Source organism: Metschnikowia bicuspidata (genome assembly GCF_001664035.1).
Source record: "Metschnikowia bicuspidata var. bicuspidata NRRL YB-4993 chromosome Unknown METBIscaffold_5, whole genome shotgun sequence".
Taxonomy (NCBI): Eukaryota; Fungi; Ascomycota; class Pichiomycetes; order Serinales; family Metschnikowiaceae; genus Metschnikowia; species Metschnikowia bicuspidata.
In genome coordinates, this window is record NW_017387735.1 from 169,952 (window position 1) to 187,218 (window position 17,267).

At 48.5% G+C, this 17,267-nt stretch overlaps 8 protein-coding genes across 8 annotated transcripts; 4 read left to right on the forward strand and 4 right to left on the reverse strand.

The window, feature by feature from the left end:
- Positions 1-2,038: 2,038 nt before the first annotated feature.
- Positions 2,039-2,239, forward strand: DAD1 (Dad1p; the record flags this gene model as incomplete). The annotated part of the gene is made up of 1 exon (XM_018854962.1): positions 2,039-2,239. A coding segment is annotated over one exon (201 nt), but the record flags the coding sequence as incomplete, so codon positions are not given.
- Positions 2,240-2,663: 424 nt separating this feature from the next.
- METBIDRAFT_44454 (uncharacterized protein) lies at positions 2,664-4,157 on the reverse strand (the record flags this gene model as incomplete). The annotated part of the gene is made up of 1 exon (XM_018857794.1): positions 2,664-4,157. The coding sequence occupies one exon, from the start codon at positions 4,155-4,157 to the stop codon at positions 2,664-2,666; it is 1,494 nt and encodes a 497-aa protein (XP_018710292.1).
- Positions 4,158-5,691: 1,534 nt separating this feature from the next.
- On the forward strand, positions 5,692-7,083 carry METBIDRAFT_45514 (uncharacterized protein; the record flags this gene model as incomplete). The annotated part of the gene is made up of 2 exons (XM_018857926.1): positions 5,692-6,783; positions 6,823-7,083. 2 exons carry the CDS (start codon positions 5,692-5,694, stop codon positions 7,081-7,083), a joined length of 1,353 nt encoding a protein of 450 aa, XP_018710293.1.
- Positions 7,084-8,162: 1,079 nt separating this feature from the next.
- Positions 8,163-9,404, forward strand: CAG1 (guanine nucleotide-binding protein subunit alpha; the record flags this gene model as incomplete). Its single annotated transcript, XM_018857845.1, has 1 exon — positions 8,163-9,404. The coding sequence occupies one exon, from the start codon at positions 8,163-8,165 to the stop codon at positions 9,402-9,404; it is 1,242 nt and encodes a 413-aa protein (XP_018710294.1).
- A 143-nt stretch (positions 9,405-9,547) lies between these two features.
- Positions 9,548-10,855, reverse strand: METBIDRAFT_45186 (ubiquinol--cytochrome-c reductase subunit; the record flags this gene model as incomplete). The annotated part of the gene is made up of 1 exon (XM_018857889.1): positions 9,548-10,855. One exon carries the CDS (start codon positions 10,853-10,855, stop codon positions 9,548-9,550), a length of 1,308 nt encoding a protein of 435 aa, XP_018710295.1.
- Positions 10,856-12,854: 1,999 nt separating this feature from the next.
- Positions 12,855-13,234, forward strand: METBIDRAFT_32840 (uncharacterized protein). Its single transcript, XM_018856140.1, has one exon. The coding sequence runs from the start codon at positions 12,983-12,985 to the stop codon at positions 13,181-13,183; it is 201 nt and encodes a 66-aa protein (XP_018710296.1). The 5' UTR covers positions 12,855-12,982; the 3' UTR covers positions 13,184-13,234.
- An 80-nt stretch (positions 13,235-13,314) lies between these two features.
- Positions 13,315-13,985, reverse strand: METBIDRAFT_32841 (uncharacterized protein). The gene has a single exon (XM_018856141.1). It carries the CDS (start codon positions 13,936-13,938, stop codon positions 13,342-13,344), a length of 597 nt encoding a protein of 198 aa, XP_018710297.1. The 5' UTR covers positions 13,939-13,985; the 3' UTR covers positions 13,315-13,341.
- A 1,153-nt stretch (positions 13,986-15,138) lies between these two features.
- Positions 15,139-16,442, reverse strand: METBIDRAFT_32842 (mitochondrial 37S ribosomal protein uS7m). Its single transcript, XM_018856142.1, has one exon. It carries the CDS (start codon positions 15,967-15,969, stop codon positions 15,169-15,171), a length of 801 nt encoding a protein of 266 aa, XP_018710298.1. The 5' UTR covers positions 15,970-16,442; the 3' UTR covers positions 15,139-15,168.
- Between the last annotated feature and the right edge of the window lie 825 nt (positions 16,443-17,267).

Below are 17,267 nucleotides of genomic sequence, written 5' to 3' on the forward strand. Positions count from 1 at the left end.
GTCACGAGTGTTACTCCTCTTCAAGGGGTTCGAGCTTTGAAGAATGTATCAAGTCACCGTCAATTAAGTCGGATTCAAATCAGCCATTGCCGCAGGGATTTTGTGTCTGCAATTTATATTACTGATACTTTAACAACTCGCTTGTTGCAAAACATATGTCAGGTCGGGCCAATTCCACGTCCGCCTGAACGCCCCGATAATTTGTGGAGCCGCATAGGCCCTAAGAGGCGGAAAGTGCGAGGACCCCCAGTGCCCGCAGGCAGAAACAGCCCAAAACAGCAAAACAGAAAATGCCTCAAAAAAAATGCTTCGCGCAGCATCCCCACGCAGGCCAATGAGGGATTTTCCTGCCCCAAGGCCATGCGACTGGTGTATTGTTTCTTACTCCATTGGTGTCAGCTAGAAACGGAAACTCTCATGTCGTCATAATTCACCCCCCTCCAATATATATGGTGAGAGCTTCTCCTGAGTAGCTTAGAGTCACTTTCCTTTTTTTTTTCAGTATAAATTCAGGCACAATATCTGAACTTCCCGGGACCCAAAACAGCAATTGCCACTGATCTGGCATATCCAAATTCAGCCCGCATCATATTATTGTTCCTTGAGCCGCTCACAAGTAGTGAATTATCATACGAAGCATTGTCCCTCAGTGGAGCTGCGAACGGGATTGTGTGAAGAACCAAAAAAAAAAAAAAATATTTTCATTAGCCTAAAGCTAACTCCCATCCGTGAACCCACCCTTTTTCTTTTTAAGTCGGCTAAACAATATCTGTCGGCCCATCAGCTGTTATTTTTTGTGTTTTACTCTGCCTGTCGCCACCAAGTTAATTATGGGTCTTTAGCTCTCACCAGCAGGTAAGACACATTTGGTGAAGGACCAAGACAATCGCAAGCTCCGGATTTCGAGAGGCTCTCAAACTATTCAATAATCAAACCCCATTTCGTTTTGCTGACACCGAAAGTTCCAGCCTGACTTAAAATGACTCTCTTCTTCAAGAAGAAAACAGCTTCCTCGGCCTCTTCCATGACCTCCGCCGGTCTGAACACCAGCCAAAATGCGCCGGGGAAAAGCCCTTGCTCCTTCTCGAAATTTGACGAGAAAAAGGATTACGTACGTCGCTGCAGCTTGAAGGGGCCCGCCTCCAGAAAGTCTGCTCCTTGCTCTGTCTCGTTGTGTTTGGGAAAGAAGATATAGCGACGAGTGTGCAAAGCATGAATTGGCAAATGGAGTCAACGGGACTTCGACCTTCAGAACAGGAAGGAAAATCACGAGGGAAACATAATTGGGAAAGGAACACAAGCAGGTCCCACATGCCTGCTTGGAAAACATAATGTGAAAGGCCAGCCTCAAACTTCGTGGGTTTGAGATCAGCCTTGTATGTAATATAATGTGTACTATCAATGAAGATAGAGGTAATGATACTTGCTCTCGCTGGCAAAAGCTCTCCGTACATACTCTACCTTGAACGAGGTTCACCTTTCATCGGGCCCTTGGTTTTGGCAAGCTTTGAGCAGATCCGTATACGTAGTCACGACCCGAAATCTAGTCGTCCTTCAAAAGAACTTCTAATCAGAACTCCGGGATCTACTCTATATGTATGGCGCCTACACTACTGTTTTTACACGTTCACCTCTCACAGCAAATTAACATTGGTGTTATTGCTGTTGGTATGTTGGAGCGATCGTAGGGTCAAAGCTCTACCGGTAAGAGCTACAACAGAATATTCGCTGCAGTTGATCTCTCGGGCTTCTGAGTGCATCCGCTGTGGTGGACCGGGGTCCTACACGGACGCTCAATGTAATTGCCCGAAAATTGAGTAAAGAAAAAAGACCCAAAGGTGGAGAAAAAAATTCCAACTTAAGTAGCACCCGGCATCGATGCGAGGTGTACAGGTGTATGTTTGCAACGCGTCGTTGCTAGGTATACGACGTAGTTCAAGGGATCCGTAAAACCATCGTCAATTTGCCTCACAAACTTTAGTGACTTTGATTTAATATGAGCCGTCCGGAACAAGACGCCAGTGCCTTGGCCCCGTCGTTTGAGAGCCAGCGAGATCAGCTTGTGCAGGAGATCACTGCTGCCATGGACTCTGTTGTCTACAATCTAGATATCTTGAACCGCTCATTGAAAGACTCTATACAAGTCGGAAATGGCTTCCAGGATGCCAGCAGGCTATGGGCAACGTTCTATGACGGTGCAACATCCGATGTTAAGCTGGATGATGCCCCGCGCGACGAACCCGAAGATACAAATATAGCCCCAACTGGAATCGAGTCACCACAACACACGGACACAACAGGCGGCCAAACTCCTGATGCTGAAGTGGAACATGAAGCGCAGCCGCATAATACAGCTGGTCACCTCAATGTGCAGTCAGGCGAAGGAGAGGATGTTGGAAAGAAATCCATAGGGGTGCAAGGTGATGAAACCGAAACTGCAGACGCCGACCCTGGAATATGAGCTGCTGCCAAAACGCGCTGCTTTTGGAACCATTTTCAGCAGAGTTGTTTTCTTATGGGAAATTGTAGATTTCTTCAAGCGATTGGCAAACTGGGCTGGCGTAAGCCTCAGAACGCATTCTTGAAGTGCAAAGATCCTTCTTCGAGAAAATGACAAGGGCAAGGCGTGCCAGTAAGTTCAGCTTTTCGGCTCGGACGAGGTGCTAAACCCTCATCACATACATGCATCCATCCAGGCCCCAGCGCCCCTGGACTGGGAGTTGGTAAAATCCATCCTCGTCGGGAGTGACTATGGTCTCTCCCACCTTATCCATGACTGTTTTTGCCTTGCCGAAATTGTATCCGCGAGCGGCAATTTTTCCAGAAACCCCGTCAAAATTCACGAGCTTCAATTCATTGGACTGAGCCACGGCTCCGTGTGTGCGTGTCTGGGCTGAAAGCTCTCGAGAAAACGAACGGAAGTCGAAGAAGTCACTCACTAATATAGGGCCAGCTGCATGGAAATACCCGGACTCTTCAACAACATGCGCAGCGAGGGACGCACTTATTTGTCTCCAGTCAGGCGATACTGAAGTGGAGCCAATTGAGCGATGGGCGATCACCAATCGCAAGTCAGGATGCGGCTTGTTCTGTATAAGACCACTGAATCTATTGCACGCCAAGGAATAAAGCCTGTGGGGTTTCAAAAGCCGGTCAAGACCCGCAGGTTTCTTATACATGGTGCTCACCACGTCAGTGGGTGCCAGAATAATTGTGGGTTTCAGGGCAACACATGTGTCGAGACTAGAAGCGAGATGAAGCTCTGCCCCTGTAACAAAAGACACTAGCACTTTCACCAAGCCATTCACAAGGCCCTCCATTGAAGCTGTGTTGTTCAATACTGCCATACGATCATCGGATGATATGTGGTGCTGGGGCGGGAAGTGTTTAATGCAACTTGCCACTGCAGATACCAAGTTTGTCTGAACAAAGTTCGTGCTAGTCATGGCCATGTGATTGGCTCTGCAAGACACCTTCAAGGCGATACCACGATCTTTTTCGGAGCTGTACTCATTAACAAAGGACATGTTAGTAATGTCTGTGTCGATGGTTCGTGTCATATTCAGAACTAGTCTTGAGCCCCGGTATATAACAAGATCACCCTCTTCTCTTTGGACATCCAAAGTATTCCCGTTCTGGTCATCTAAGCAGCTTTCATCGTATATGTGGACTGTTGTTTGAGAAGTAAAACATGCCAAAAGTACAGTAAACGCTTCTGGATCTGAGAACACGAGATTCTTGTGTATACAAACTTCGTCTATGTCTTCCTCCGATGCCAATTCAGACAATAGTTTTCTGACCTGAGACGCCAGACTATTCAACCGTGCAATTTGAACCGGCTTCTGGTCGAAAAAAACCGACTTCGTGGGATCTTTCTTGGCGTGCCCCATGGCGAGTTCCCAGATATCATATAAATTGCCATTCCGCAATTTGTAGCTGGAATAGCGAATGCCTAGACCTACGCGGAGTCCCTGAGAATAGTCGAGTTTCGTGGACTTGTGAACCGCCAGCTCATTGGGCTTTCGGATAGATTCTATGACACTCTGCTCATTGAGATATTCGTCAGGCACGTCACGTGTAAACACCAAAAATTGTCTATATAGGAGAGCCGTCACAAGAAGGGCAAGAAGCACCCAATTTAAGAGACCATTCTCCATTTTCAGAGGAGTACGGTGTAATACGCTATATCCAACAAATTTCTGTGAGTCGTATAGCGCATGTCTATCACGATGCGCGGAAGGAAGGCTTTGGCAGGTATACAGTATGGCAAGCTGACCATCGCGTCGTACACCGCTTCGGGATACGGTGATGGAATTGTAGTGGTATCTCGAGCACAGGGAGATTTTGTTGTCTTGAACTTCTTTTTCTCTTTTTCTCTTGCGACTTTTGATTTGGCTGATATTCCACCCGCGGGAGCTTACAAAACTCTCGCTAGTTACGCAATATATAATACGAGTGAGCTCTAAGAAAACAGACAGATGTCATGGACAAACATGAGTTTATAGTTTCACATATGCCAACGACATGGATCGGTATTTTGTCTCTGTTTACTTTCCTCGAGGCGACATGCCATAAGGCCTGGAAATAAAGGGCCGCGGATGATTTTGGGGTTCTCTTTCCTTGGCCACCGATTTCAAAAAATGTCTTGAGTGAGAATTGAGAGTGGATGATGCACTGGCGAAACCCAGAAAGACTGGATTACTTAAGCATTTCAAGCACTCGTTGACACAAGCTGAAAGTTCAAGAGGTAAAAAAATCGGGAGTCGGAAAAAGTGGTCAAATCCCCAATTATGAGCAGGGGTGTTGCCGTGACACCCAGGCTAGAATACTCTAACATGCCAGATACCCACACATGTCGTATTGCGGCTCTGGATGTTGTAAAACTTTATCACAAGGCCAAGATACATAGCGCGTGAGTCATAACGAAGTTGTACGAAAACCGAATAAGATGTAGTGGCACAATGTTGGAGACAGAATATCACGGTAGCCATACAATATATTGGCGCGGCGGCGCAATATTTCAGGGCAGTAGTGCGATTTTCACAGTTTTCCATAAACGTAGTGACGAAACCTTCTAGGCTTCCCACAACAGTAGCAAATGACACATAAGTACAGGGGCGTGGGACAGTAATTCCATCACTGATACTACGATACCATAGCAACACGATACTCAAGAAGTCTGGTACTCAAGCAAATTCAAGAAGTATGGTACTCAAGCACATTCAAGAAGTATGGTACTCAAGCACCGCACCAGCGAGACAGATTGCGAAAAAGTCACCAGCGAAACACGATAGCGTTCCAGCCCAACACGCTTAGAGTACGTCCTCGCCAATACACCTCCTCAGAAATCACGGCCCACTTGATGCATGCCTCCAAAGCTTCCCGGCTATTTAATGTCCACCATGAGACCACACAGTGACCAAAAAATGAAAATACAATGCCGTGGCAATACAGAGCGCGTGCCATCAACGCGGCCCTGGAGCGTCTTTTTTCTGTGGCCCCACGCACAAATCAAGACATCTCGCCCCAGGCCTCTCAGCATCTCAGTGCATCTGTTGGCACCAAACAGGAGCCATACAAACAACACTCGCAAGAGCAGAAGGACGCCACCATTTCGAGGCCTCCCCTCCCCTCTCTCCATTTTGAACAAACATTCCGCCCTGCCCCCACGCGGCCCGCATTCCATAGACCATGCCGCTTCTACCCCGGTTCCGCAACATGGCCGGGATCATGGTGCTCTTGACGTCCCTTTGGCTAGTCCTTTTTGTATACCACGAGCACGTGGTGCCCATGCTATTTGCACGCCGGTGTCTATGGCATCTGGTGGAGCCTGAGGCGCAAACGAACGTGCTCTTGGTGGCCGATCCGCAGCTCATAGATAACCACACGTATCCCGGGCGCAACGGCGTGTTGTTGGGCCTCTCGAAGCACACGGTGGACGTGTACTTGAAGCAGAACTACAGGGCGTTGGTCACGCATCTTGCGCCGGACTACATCGTGTTTTTGGGCGACTATCTCGACAACGGCCGGCTGGCGCTGGACGCGTATTTCGAGGCCGAGTTCCGCCGCTTCGAGCGCATTTTCAACCGCTGGCCGGAGTACCCGCGCGGCGACCGCTGGTTCACAAACGTGGCCGGAAACCACGACATTGGCTTTGGCGACGGCGTGAAGCTCCCGCTGCGCGAGCGCTTTGTCTCGCACTTTGGCGCTGCCAACGCGGTGCACAGCATCAACGGCGTCGACTTGATCGTGCTAGACTCGGTGTCGTACTCGTCCTCCAACGCGGCCATCAGCGAGGAGGTCCGCCACTTCGTGCGCCTGCTCCCGCCGAAACAGCGCCCGAGAGTCTTGCTTTCGCACGTGCCTTTTTACAGAGACTCGGCCCAGCTCTCGTGTGGCCCGCTTCGCGAGTCCCGCGAGTTGTGGCAGAACGTGGGGTACCAGTACCAGCTGGAGTTGACGGCCGAAGTGCTGGCCGAGCTTTTGGGCCTCATCCAGCCAGACTTGATTTACTCGGGCGACGACCACGACTACTGTGACGTGCAGCACCTGGACGCCACGCGGGAAGTCACTGTCAAGTCCATCAGCATGGCCATGGGCATCAAGCGGCCCGCGGTGCAGTTGCTCTCATTTTCAGCGGGCGGCGATACGTTGAATTACCACACGGAGATATGCTACTTGCCCCGGCCATACGTCAACGTGGTCGTTTACGTGGCCCTTGCCGTGTGCTCAGGGCTTCTCTTGCTTTTCTCCAGCATCAAGCTGCGCAGGTACGTCTATGCCGTTTTGCCCTCGGAGCAGGTCACCGCCATTTTCTTGGAGCGCGGCCAGGCGCCTATGTCCAAGCGCATGTCGAAGTTCTTTGAAGGCGATGACTCGCCTGCTGCCTCGCTTGCGCCCCTCTCAAACTACACCAAAACCACACTAAGTGCTGGGGAGAAGTTGCAGCAGCAGTTTCGTGTGTGGAAAGCAGAAATGCTTCTTACGTTGAGGAGATGGAACCTAATAACCTTTTTCAAGCTGTGCGCAGTGCTCGGCCTGGTGACCATTGGCATATACCTTACTGTTGTCTCATTTGTTTAGGCCGCTTGCACAGCTGCACACAAGTGCGGCCATCATGACCACTGCTGGGCGCACATTAGGTATGGGCCAGCTTTTGTGTGATGCAAGACTGCTTGATGCAACCCGCTATGGGCTTTAACTCCGCGGATATTTCCAGGTTTAGTGATAATCAAAGCTTCCATTGCATGACCAACGAAAAGCTTCAAAACACGCTACTTCTGGGTATCACTCAGAAGACCGACAAAATGGTAATACGATTATTCCTAAAGGCAACAATTGGTTTGTGTTATTTTGGATAAGTACATTTTTTAGTTATGACAATCGATTACCTTTTCTATCGTCTTCAAATGGGTATTAAGCCGAAAAAACTCCATTTAAAGCGTAAGCAAATGCTCCAGATCCATGCTGAGAAATGTTCAAGAGGGTACACTCTTTTTAGACAATCTATGCAAATTCATTCACCATATAGAACTGCAAGAAGAAACATGTGACGGGTCTGTTTTATTATCTTACGATTCTTCATCAAACGCGGAAACCGATTCCCTTCTCAACTCGCAGCCAAACATGTTTCAAGTTCTGATGTGTATCGCCCAGACCTGCATAGCCCCCAAGCCTGGGAAGCCGAAAGAGACTTTTTGCCTGATATGGGTGCGGCAGAAATTAAATAGGCGCGTGAAGAACTACAATTTCGCTGGAAGATTGGAAGCGAGTTTTTGCCCATAGTCGTCCTACCTTGGAAATTTGATCTCTAGGTATACGGGCAAAGTGAGAAGAAACTTCCTAAACTAGAAGTTTTGTGTGTGTCACCCTGCACACATCCCTCGCGTGCATCTGCCTTGCTTATCCTGCAAACTTATGGGGAGAGTTGGCCGCTTTTATAAAGAACAAGGAGGATGCAGAATCGCAACCCGGGCGTCGAAGAATTTACAGTCCGCAGAAAAGGTTGATTCACATCTGAAACACATCTGCAACGGTGCGAGTAAAGTACTGGATTTTGTTCAGTCGAGACAGATTTTTGCCAACAGCCCTGCGAATTACCCCGCTTCTTTAAGTGATAGGACAACACTACTGTGAACACTTAAAAGCACTATATTCAAGTAATGGGATGCGTAGCTAGTACAGCCGGGGAGCTGGAGGTGCTAATTGATCAGCAGCGTCTTGTTTCTGATGCCATAGATCGTTCTCTAAACCAAAAGAAGAAACAGGACGCCAACCTAATTCGTCTTTTCCTCTTGGGGGCTGGAGATTCAGGAAAATCGACTGTGCTCAAGCAAATGAGATTATTGCATAATTCCAGCTTCACTGATTTCGAGCGCAAGAAGTATTCCGACGTTATATGGGTGGACATGATCGAGTCCATGAAGATGCTTTTGCTAAATGCCAGGAAATTCAAGATCCCGTTGGACTGCGATCGGCCCAATTCTCCTCTTATACCACACAAAAGATTGATTCTCGCCACCAAGGGCATTCATGATTACGGGGAGGCCGACGAGTCTTTTGTGAATGATTACGCGATTGGATACGGCAACAAGGTCCGGCGGTCCTCTCGCGACGAAGACGCGGACCTTCCCAACATTCTGTTGCTAACGGAGGACGACTCTGTTGATGAAATAAAGCCAAGCGTGCCCCACAGCAGGCAAGAAATCGCACGGGCCATCACTGAATTATGGAACCGAGATAAAGGAGTGAAGGCATGCTTTGACCAGGCACACAAGTTCCAGCTAGAATCTTCGGCCCTGTACTATTTCGACAATGCGTCCAAATTCCAAGACCCCAACTACTGTTGCACCGATAGAGACATCATCATGGGCCGGATCAAAACAACGGGAATCACGCAAAACACATTCCATGTCAAGGACACGGTCTTGAAAGTGCTAGACGCGGGTGGGCAGCGGTCGGAGCGGAAGAAATGGATCCACTTTTTCCAGGACATCAACGCCATTATCTTTGTTCTTGCCGTGCTGGAGTACGACCAGACCTTGTACGAGGACGGCCGGGTGAACCGCATAGACGAGTCTTTTGCGTTGTTTGAGTCCTTGTGCAACGCCAAGTGGTTTGTCAACACGCCGTTCATTTTGTTTTTGAACAAGGTCGATTTGCTCGAGCGCAAGCTCCCGCATTCGCCGTTCCAAAACCATTTCCCCGACTACAACCGGGACCCGCTCGACGTCGGGCATGTGCTAGACTATTTTGAAGAGTCGCTTTTGAAATTGAACCGGACAAGAAAACCAATATACGTCCATCGCACGTGCGCCACGGACACGGATGCCATGCGGTTCGTGCTCAACGCTGTGACGGACATGATGATACAACAGAACTTGAAGCAGAGCGGGCTCATGTGAGGCCCCGCGGAGACCGATGATTTTTTTGTGTATTTTTCCTAAGATTGACTTCGCGAGGAATGTCTGATGCAGTTATATAATAAAAGACCGGCAGAACGTTTTACACATGGCGATCCCACGGCGCCGCGTGGCGGCGGGGGCCTCTAGATTCTCAACATGGCCATGTCGTTTCTGCATCTGTTGTAGTCCAACAAGCCCTCGATGGAGCCGGTGCCTGCAATGACGATGTCCTTGTCCCACAAGGCCGCGGAAGCCCAGGCCTTGACGTCCTTGGTGGTGATGGCGTCGATGGCGTCCAATTCCTGGGAGATGGAAGCCTTGTAGCCCTGCAACAAGACCTTGTTGGCGACCTCGGAGGCGATGGCGAGCGGCGAGTTCAACGAGGCCAACAACGCGGTCTTGGCCGCGGCCTTGCCCCGCGCGACCTCGGCGTCGGTGACGGACACGGACAAGCGGTTCCACTCCTTCAAGGTGAAGTGCACGAAGTCGTCGATCTGCGAGAGGTTGGAGATCTCCGCGTTGAAGCCCCACAAGCCGGTGTCGGAGTAGGAGTTGGAGAAGTGGGTGTACTTGTCCACGATGTGGTACTCCTGCACGATGGAGGCCAACTTGGGCGATGTGAACTTGGCCACGGCGGCGCTGTGGTCAAAGTCGCCGAGGACGGCCGCGGCCACCTTGGCCACGTGGTACGCGGGCGAGTTGACGCCCTCGCCCTGCGCGGCGATGGACACGAACGCCTTGGGGTTGGTGTCGTCTCTCATGCGCACCTCCGAGCCCAAGAACGACGCGGGCGCCACGGCGGGCTTGATGCCCGCGGGCACGGCCAACGAGCCCTCCAAGGCGTCCACCAAGGCGTCGTGCTCGAAGTTCCCGCACGCGGACACCACGGTGTTGGAGCCCACCAAGTGCTTCTCCAACAAGCGGAGCACGTCGGACTTCTCCAAGTCGCCGATGCTCTCGGCCGTTCCCAACGTGGGCAAGCCGAGCGAGTAGCCCTGGAACGCGGACGCGTTCAAGTGCTCCAAGACCATCTGCGAGGGCGAGTTTTCCACGGCCGCGGCGCGGGCGGCCTGGGCCCGCTTGGCAGCCTCGAGGTCGGCGCGGGACACGGCCTCCGTGCTCTGCGACACGATCTGCGCAAGCGTCTGGGCCGCCGTGGCCACGTCGGCGTTGGTGCTCTGGGCCACGATGGCGTTGGTCTCCCTGGTGCTGAGCGACGAGAGCAACACGCCGTTGTGGAGCCCGGCGCCCAACACGGACGCGGCCAACGCGGCCACGCCGTTGTTGTATGGCGTCTCGGCCCGCGAGCCGGCGCCGAAAAAGACTCCGATAGCCGCCGAGGGGGCGAGCGGGTTGTGCTCGGTGGCCACGGTCACGCCGTTGGACAACGTGGAGTATTTGGTGGCGGAATTGGAGGTGCTGACGAGGCGGCGCGCGGCGGCGGCGCCCATGCGGAGTCCACGGATCATGGTAGGCGAGAAGGTGTGGTTGTAGAGGGGAGGGCGGATGGAGGATTGCGAGCTGAAGTTGAGAGGTGAGAAAAGCGCTCTCCGGTTGGCGGGAGTGCATGCAGGCCGCGGGCTGGCGCGGCGAGGAAAAGTTTGCCTGCTGGCCAATGAACGCGGCGGGAATGGCGCCGCGGCGTGTGCAGGAGCGGCCCGGGCCGTGGTGCGACTGGCGTCTGGGGCTTTCGGGACATTTGGTTTGGGGTATTCTGTCTGGGATTTTTTGGTTGGGATTTTTTGGTTGGGATTTTTTGGTTGGGATTTTTTGGTTGGGATTTTTTGGTTGGGATTTTTTGGTTGGGATTTTTTGGTTGGGATTTTTTGGTTGGGGTATTTTGTTTGGGGTATTTTGTTTGGGTGTTTGGCTGGGTGTTTGGCTGAGACTATAAATTATTTTGTTTGGGCTGGCTGGGTCCTGGTGCTTGGTCGTGGGATTGACGGGTCATGGGGCAATCCGGCTACCGGCTCTGCGCGTGCTTGTCTGTCTGACGAGATGTATTGGTATCAGACGTGGCTGCGCGGTGCGCCTGGGCCATGGGCTGGAGGGGACTTTGGTCAGACACCAATTAATTGCTGGGAGTGTATACTTGTCTCTTGGCTTCGAGTTTTCTTCTGATGGTGTTTTGATTGTCTCTTGATTGTCTCTTGATTGTCTCTTGATTGTCTTTTAATTGTCTACTAGATGCTTTTGATTGTCTTTGATTTGTCTCTTGAATGTCTTTTAGTTGTCTCTCGATTTTCTTTAAATGGTCTTTTAATTGTTATTTGATCGTCTTCTAGTTTTCGTCTAATGGTCTTTTAATCCTCTTGTGGTTTTTTTCCTAATGGCCTTTTAATTCCCTTGTAGTTTTCTTCTAGACTAGGTGTCTACTAGGTGTCTACCAGGTGTCTACTAGGTGTCTACTAGGTGTCTACTAGGTGTCTACTAGGTGTCTACTAGGTGTCTACTAGATGTCTACTAGATGTCTACTAGATGTCTACTAGATGTCTTTTGATTGTCTTTTGATTGTCTCTTGATTGTCTTTCAATAGTCTCTTAATTTTCTTTCGATAGTCTTTTAATTGTCTTTTGTTGTCTCTTGATTGTCTTTCAAAAGTCTCTTAATTTTCGTTCGATAGTCTTTTGCTTTTCTTTCAATAGTCTCTTGATTGTCTTTTAATTGTCTTTCAATAGTCTCTTGATTGTCTTTTAATTGTCCTTTACTTGTCTTTTACTTGTCTCTTGATTGTCTTTTGATTGTCTTTTGATTGTCTTCTAGTTTTCTTCGAAGAGTCTTTTAATTGTCTTCTGGTTTTTTTACAATGGTCCTTTGGTCTTTCTCTAATGGTCTTCTAGCTGTCTTCTAGTTGTCTTCTAATTTCCCTCCAATTGTCTCCCAATTGTCCTCGAACTATCTCCAAATCGTCTCCAAATCGTCTCCAATTTGAGCTCTAATATATTCCCAAATTGCCTCCGTCCTATAAATGTCCTCCAATTTCCCTCTAGTTATCTCCAAATTGTCTGTTGGCTGCAACACCACTTCCAGGTGTATTCCTGGGGCCGGTGTTTGGTTAGTCCTGGACATGTAGCATTGCAGATTCCTACCGTGTAACCTAGCAATGTGACACGAACTAGCTGACACTTTGAGCAATGCTTTCCAATGCTCTCCAATGTAACTGACAGAAATTACATATAAATAACAATCCTGGGCCCATGGTGGCTTCCTGATATTACCTGGCCCCACTCGTATAGGTTTAGTAGCAGTGCAGCGTGCGACCCGGTGGATGCAAAAGGGAGTCTGCCCATGCGGCTCACGTGGCTCGAGGCTCAAGTCTCTTTTTCAAGATCATGTTGGTACTAGCAAAGAAATATGTTCACTATTTTGTTTGGCTTTTCTCTGGCGCTGGGGGGCTGCAAAATTGGTTGCAAGCCTCAGCTTCTACGCCAGAGCCGCGTGCTAATATATCCTACCCAGAGACTGCTTGACAAGATTCTGTGGTTCGTCCACAATTTATGAGGCACGAAGACAGAAACGTCCTGGCGTCTTTATCAAAGTTCTCTAGCTTTTAAAATTACACCCACAATATTCCCGAGATGAGCGTGCTTTCTTTTTCCCTTCCCTGGGCCACGACCTGGCTCCCCAGCTACGTCCTGCGGCCAGAAAGAAGAATACAATACTCGCAATTCAGGCTCTTGTCACGTTCTGTCATAAAGCACTATTCCATATGTGCTATCTCAATCGCATTTCGCGGTAGCTACTTGTACAGCCTCACCGATCAGTTACTGGAAATATGACAATGGCAAAGCCTCACACTCTGGACGTCCTCCTCTATCCCATGGGCCCAACAGTTTCACCTGGGTGCTGCAGAGGGCAATCGCGGGGCCGTCGCTGTAGAATTCATTTAATATGCAATGTGTTCATTATAGCTCATGATAAATACCGTGTCCTTCATTCAGGAATTTCTCTTTGTGTCTCCGCCCTCTTCTGTGGCGTGCCCGTAGAACTTCGCTTTCGCCTGTCTCATATTCTCCGCAAAGAAATCGGGGTGCTCTTTCACCTTGGCGTGGGTAAGGTCGCCTTTCAAATCCTCGAACTCATCGCGTGAGGTCCCCTCGCTACCGGTGGAAAGCCTGGCCGCCGAGAGTGAAATATCGCTGAGCACCAATTGCCAGACTTTTCTGTCATCTGGACGGCTCTCACGGTTCCCGCCCGGAGATCTCATGAACCGTGGGGAATTCTGCCTAAACATGCTCACACTCTCAACAGGCGATATCACTTGCAACAAATTTGAATAGTTTGCGTAATTTGCATAGCTCGAGTCCTTCTCAAGGAGAGACCCTGAGTTATTCCCACTCGTGGCACTTTTTTGGTACTCGTGTTTATTTTTGCGCTGGCCATGGGCCTCTTCTTCAGCAAAAGTCACCGGCGAGCTATACGAGCTTTGAAGGTATCGTGGAAGCAAGCTTTCCAAAGGCAGGTCTAATAGAGCGCCAGCTTCCTCTTCTTCAATCACTGGAACATATGACTTTTTCGTCAAAATACGCCTCATTTTCTTCTTTCCTAATGCCGTGGCAGTGTCTGATGACACTGCTGTTTCATCGTCCCACTTTTTTGTAAAAGCCATTTTAGTCTTCTTCCTTTCCGCATCTGAAATGTACCGGGAAAATCCACCTCTGTATGGGTTTCCTGCCAAAGGTTTTGGTCCAGCGTCTTTACTTCTAGTAGCAAAAGCCGCTGGAACAATTTCGGCTTCCTCCTTCCGATCACTCTCGCAGAGCGCAGGGGGACAGGACTCTATGTCCAAGCTGCCTGGGTGATAGTAGTAGTGCAATACTCCATCGAGGGTGTCAGAATTGTAATTCCTATCGGCGCTTCCCAAAGTGAGAAACTCTCCGGGTTTGACAAAGTATGGATCTTGTGGGTTCGTCCGCAATGTGAGCAATCTCTGGTTGTTGAGCTTGGTCTGGATAACCCGCGGATTCTTGGAATTACTATAGTACTTTAACCGTGCATGAATCAAATGGTAGTCTAATTTGTACCTGACATTGTGGTATGCTGTCTCCAATGTCTCGAGATTGATCGATGCTACTGCTCGCACAATATTCCCCACAAAACTCTCTCTCCGCTCAGGATAAATACTCGGAGAGTAGCTCATACTCTCCAAAGCAATTATTTCTTCTTGTGTTTGTTCTCAATCGGCTTCTACCTTGCTTCGGGAAACTATGCAGTGGTTGATGTAAAAGACGTACTCTCAAAATCAACAATTGGTCTTTTGGGGCTTGCAATGAACAATAAAACGTCAATTTTCCGTTAGTCTCCTCTTCTTCTTTACTCCTGTCACAGAAAAAAACACGATCGTTTCAAATTTGCCTGGAACGTGAGCTTTTCCTCGGTGGGGCCTCTAGTACATACTTTCGCTTCTGTGGCCTTGGCCCAAATTGCAAAAAACTGAGTGCGAGTCTGCCTACGCTCACAGAAAAAGAGTTAACAAGCACAAGTGGAAAAAGGACGTCCCGTTGTGACCAGAACCACTTTATTCCTTCCAAATCAAAGTCTTTTTGGAGAAACAGGTTTACACTGCATCTTTTTTCTTGATTTGCGGAGAGCTGTTTCTTTTGCAGCAATTAATTGCCGATGTGGGTCACGTGACGGTGGCACTACTCGGCTGCCCAAATTCCACCAGCATGATGCCAAAATTCTTCAGCTTCATTTGAAGCCCGTAAGATTAACCTATGATCTCTATGTACAACTCTCAGCCAAAATGTCCAAACCTCACTCATTACAACTCGATGTACGCTCTGTTCGTAATGGCCATCTTGTGCAACTGCGCTTTCTTCTCATAACCCAGCGACTTACCCTCGTAAGCTCCGATGATTTCCTCAGCCAAACGCACTGAGAAGTCCAGCGACTTCTTCTTCTCAGCACCTCCCATGATCCACAAAATAGCATAACGGTTTCTCTGTCTGCGGTTCAATGGAAAAGGCACAGTTCTATTCTTCGCAGTACCGGTCTTCTTCACTTTGAGCTGGAACAAAGGACCCAACTTGTCCAAAGTCTCGTATAATACCTCCACTGGGTCGCGTCTGGTCTTCAAGTACACTATGTAAAGAGCCTTGGAAAGTTTGATTTGTGCGCGTTCCTTTTTACCGTCTCTCATGATCAAGTTGGTGAAGTTCTCGATAACTGGGTCGTTGGGAAGTGGAACAGACTTGTTGCTGTATCTCTCTACTTCATTCAACTGCTCCTCAGTGGGAACAAACTCCTCTTTCAAGAATTCTTCCGGTTGCGCAAGTTGACTGAGATAAACCTCTGCCTCAGTTTCTGGAGTTGCCTTCCCCGATTTCAACGTCTGCACGGCTTTTAACCACTCATCAACATCTTTTTCTGTGATTTGGTCTTTCTCTAGCGGGAAGACCTTCGCGGTCAAAGCGATTTTGGGCTCTTCAATCTGAACAGTTTGAGGTGTCTCAGCCTTGATCTGCGCAGCAGTAGATTGACAACGGGAGAACGAAACTACAGATACACGGGGTGTGAATCTGGCCACGTTCGCGAATCGGGGCACAATTCTGAACATCGACATCGTGCTGGTACTAGACAATTCGTGAGGTCAGTGTCTCTAATCGTCCTTTTTTTTTTTCATTCGCACTCGGCTTCTGTTCAGTGCACTCTCATGAAGGTGTGTTTATATGGTGTACGGGTTCACGGTGAAGATTACAGATCCAACCCTTTTTCGACAGTGTAACATTGACGCCAATCAATATAAATTTAGCTAATTCAATATTTCCTGGATTTCTGCATTTATTCTTATGAGGTGCGCAGCTGTTTTGCTTCAGCTCTCAATCAACTTATCAAGAGTAATGCCATAAAGGACAAGCAGGGCGGAGTTGATTTCAACAACAGACAAAGTCTTGAACACAGTATTTCCCTTCGGACAGTCAACCAGTTTGAAAAAGAATCTAATAAACATACACCTGCTTCCAAGTATTTTGTGTGTGGATAAATGCATGCTGCGTATCTTACTCCCCGTGTCCATGATTTTAATTCAGGAGCGGGCTTCCCCAATGTAGCTCATTTACATCTCGCACATATTCCACTCACGTGTCCTTGATTCTCTCCTCGTGTGACTTCAGCCTCAAATTCAGAAATGTGAACGCAGCACTTATCTAAAGATGATCGATATAATTTACTGCACAGTGTGCTTTCGTCAAGAATGTTTGGTTCGCTTTTTTTGCTTAGAGCTTCGATCATCGTTTTGTAAAGAAAGCAAATTTGTGGAATTTTTATTCGAGATACATTTTATAGCTCAAAGAGAGTTTTCAACAGCGTAGTGGCCAATGATAATAATCAGCTTTGAATTTGTTACTTCATGTTGTACTTCCATACGAATTTAAGGTGTCATTCTTTTAATTTTTATTCGATATAATACATTGAAAGCCAATACTTTGGTAAATACAACCAAAAGCCTGATTTTAATGCTGGCCTTAGGTTCACCTTCTGTTTCCGTCTAGTTATATTGAAAAGTCTGTCCTTATCACTTGTCAACCAATAGCCGAATAGAGAGAAAGGATTCAAATTAAAGAAAAGTGAAGCCAGCTTCTTTGTATCACAAGCTTCATGAGGCTTGGAATATCTTTAACAATTTATAAAGTCCCCATTCAGAAAGCAGCCTGGAAGAAACACTGTGTAGCTTTTTTTTTGTTTCTTACTGCTCGTCATTTGTTCATGTCAATGATCTTTCCAGCTGGAACCAAGTGTAGGAAAACAAGTGTCATCCCAAGATATATTCTGCTAAAGCCTCAGCAGATTTTTGTGTGCGTCTGGCTTTTTCACTCAAGAAACCTAGTGAATATTACAACTATTTTAGGTCATCCACGCATA

Bases quoted from the DNA above. Each gene is read 5' to 3' on its own strand.
- METBIDRAFT_32840 (XM_018856140.1), top strand. From the start codon at position 12,983: ATGAGCGTGCTTTCTTTTTCCCTTCCCTGGGCCACGACCTGGCTCCCC.
- METBIDRAFT_32841 (XM_018856141.1), bottom strand. From the start codon at position 13,938: ATGAGGCGTATTTTGACGAAAAAGTCATATGTTCCAGTGATTGAAGAA.
- METBIDRAFT_32842 (XM_018856142.1), bottom strand. From the start codon at position 15,969: ATGTCGATGTTCAGAATTGTGCCCCGATTCGCGAACGTGGCCAGATTC.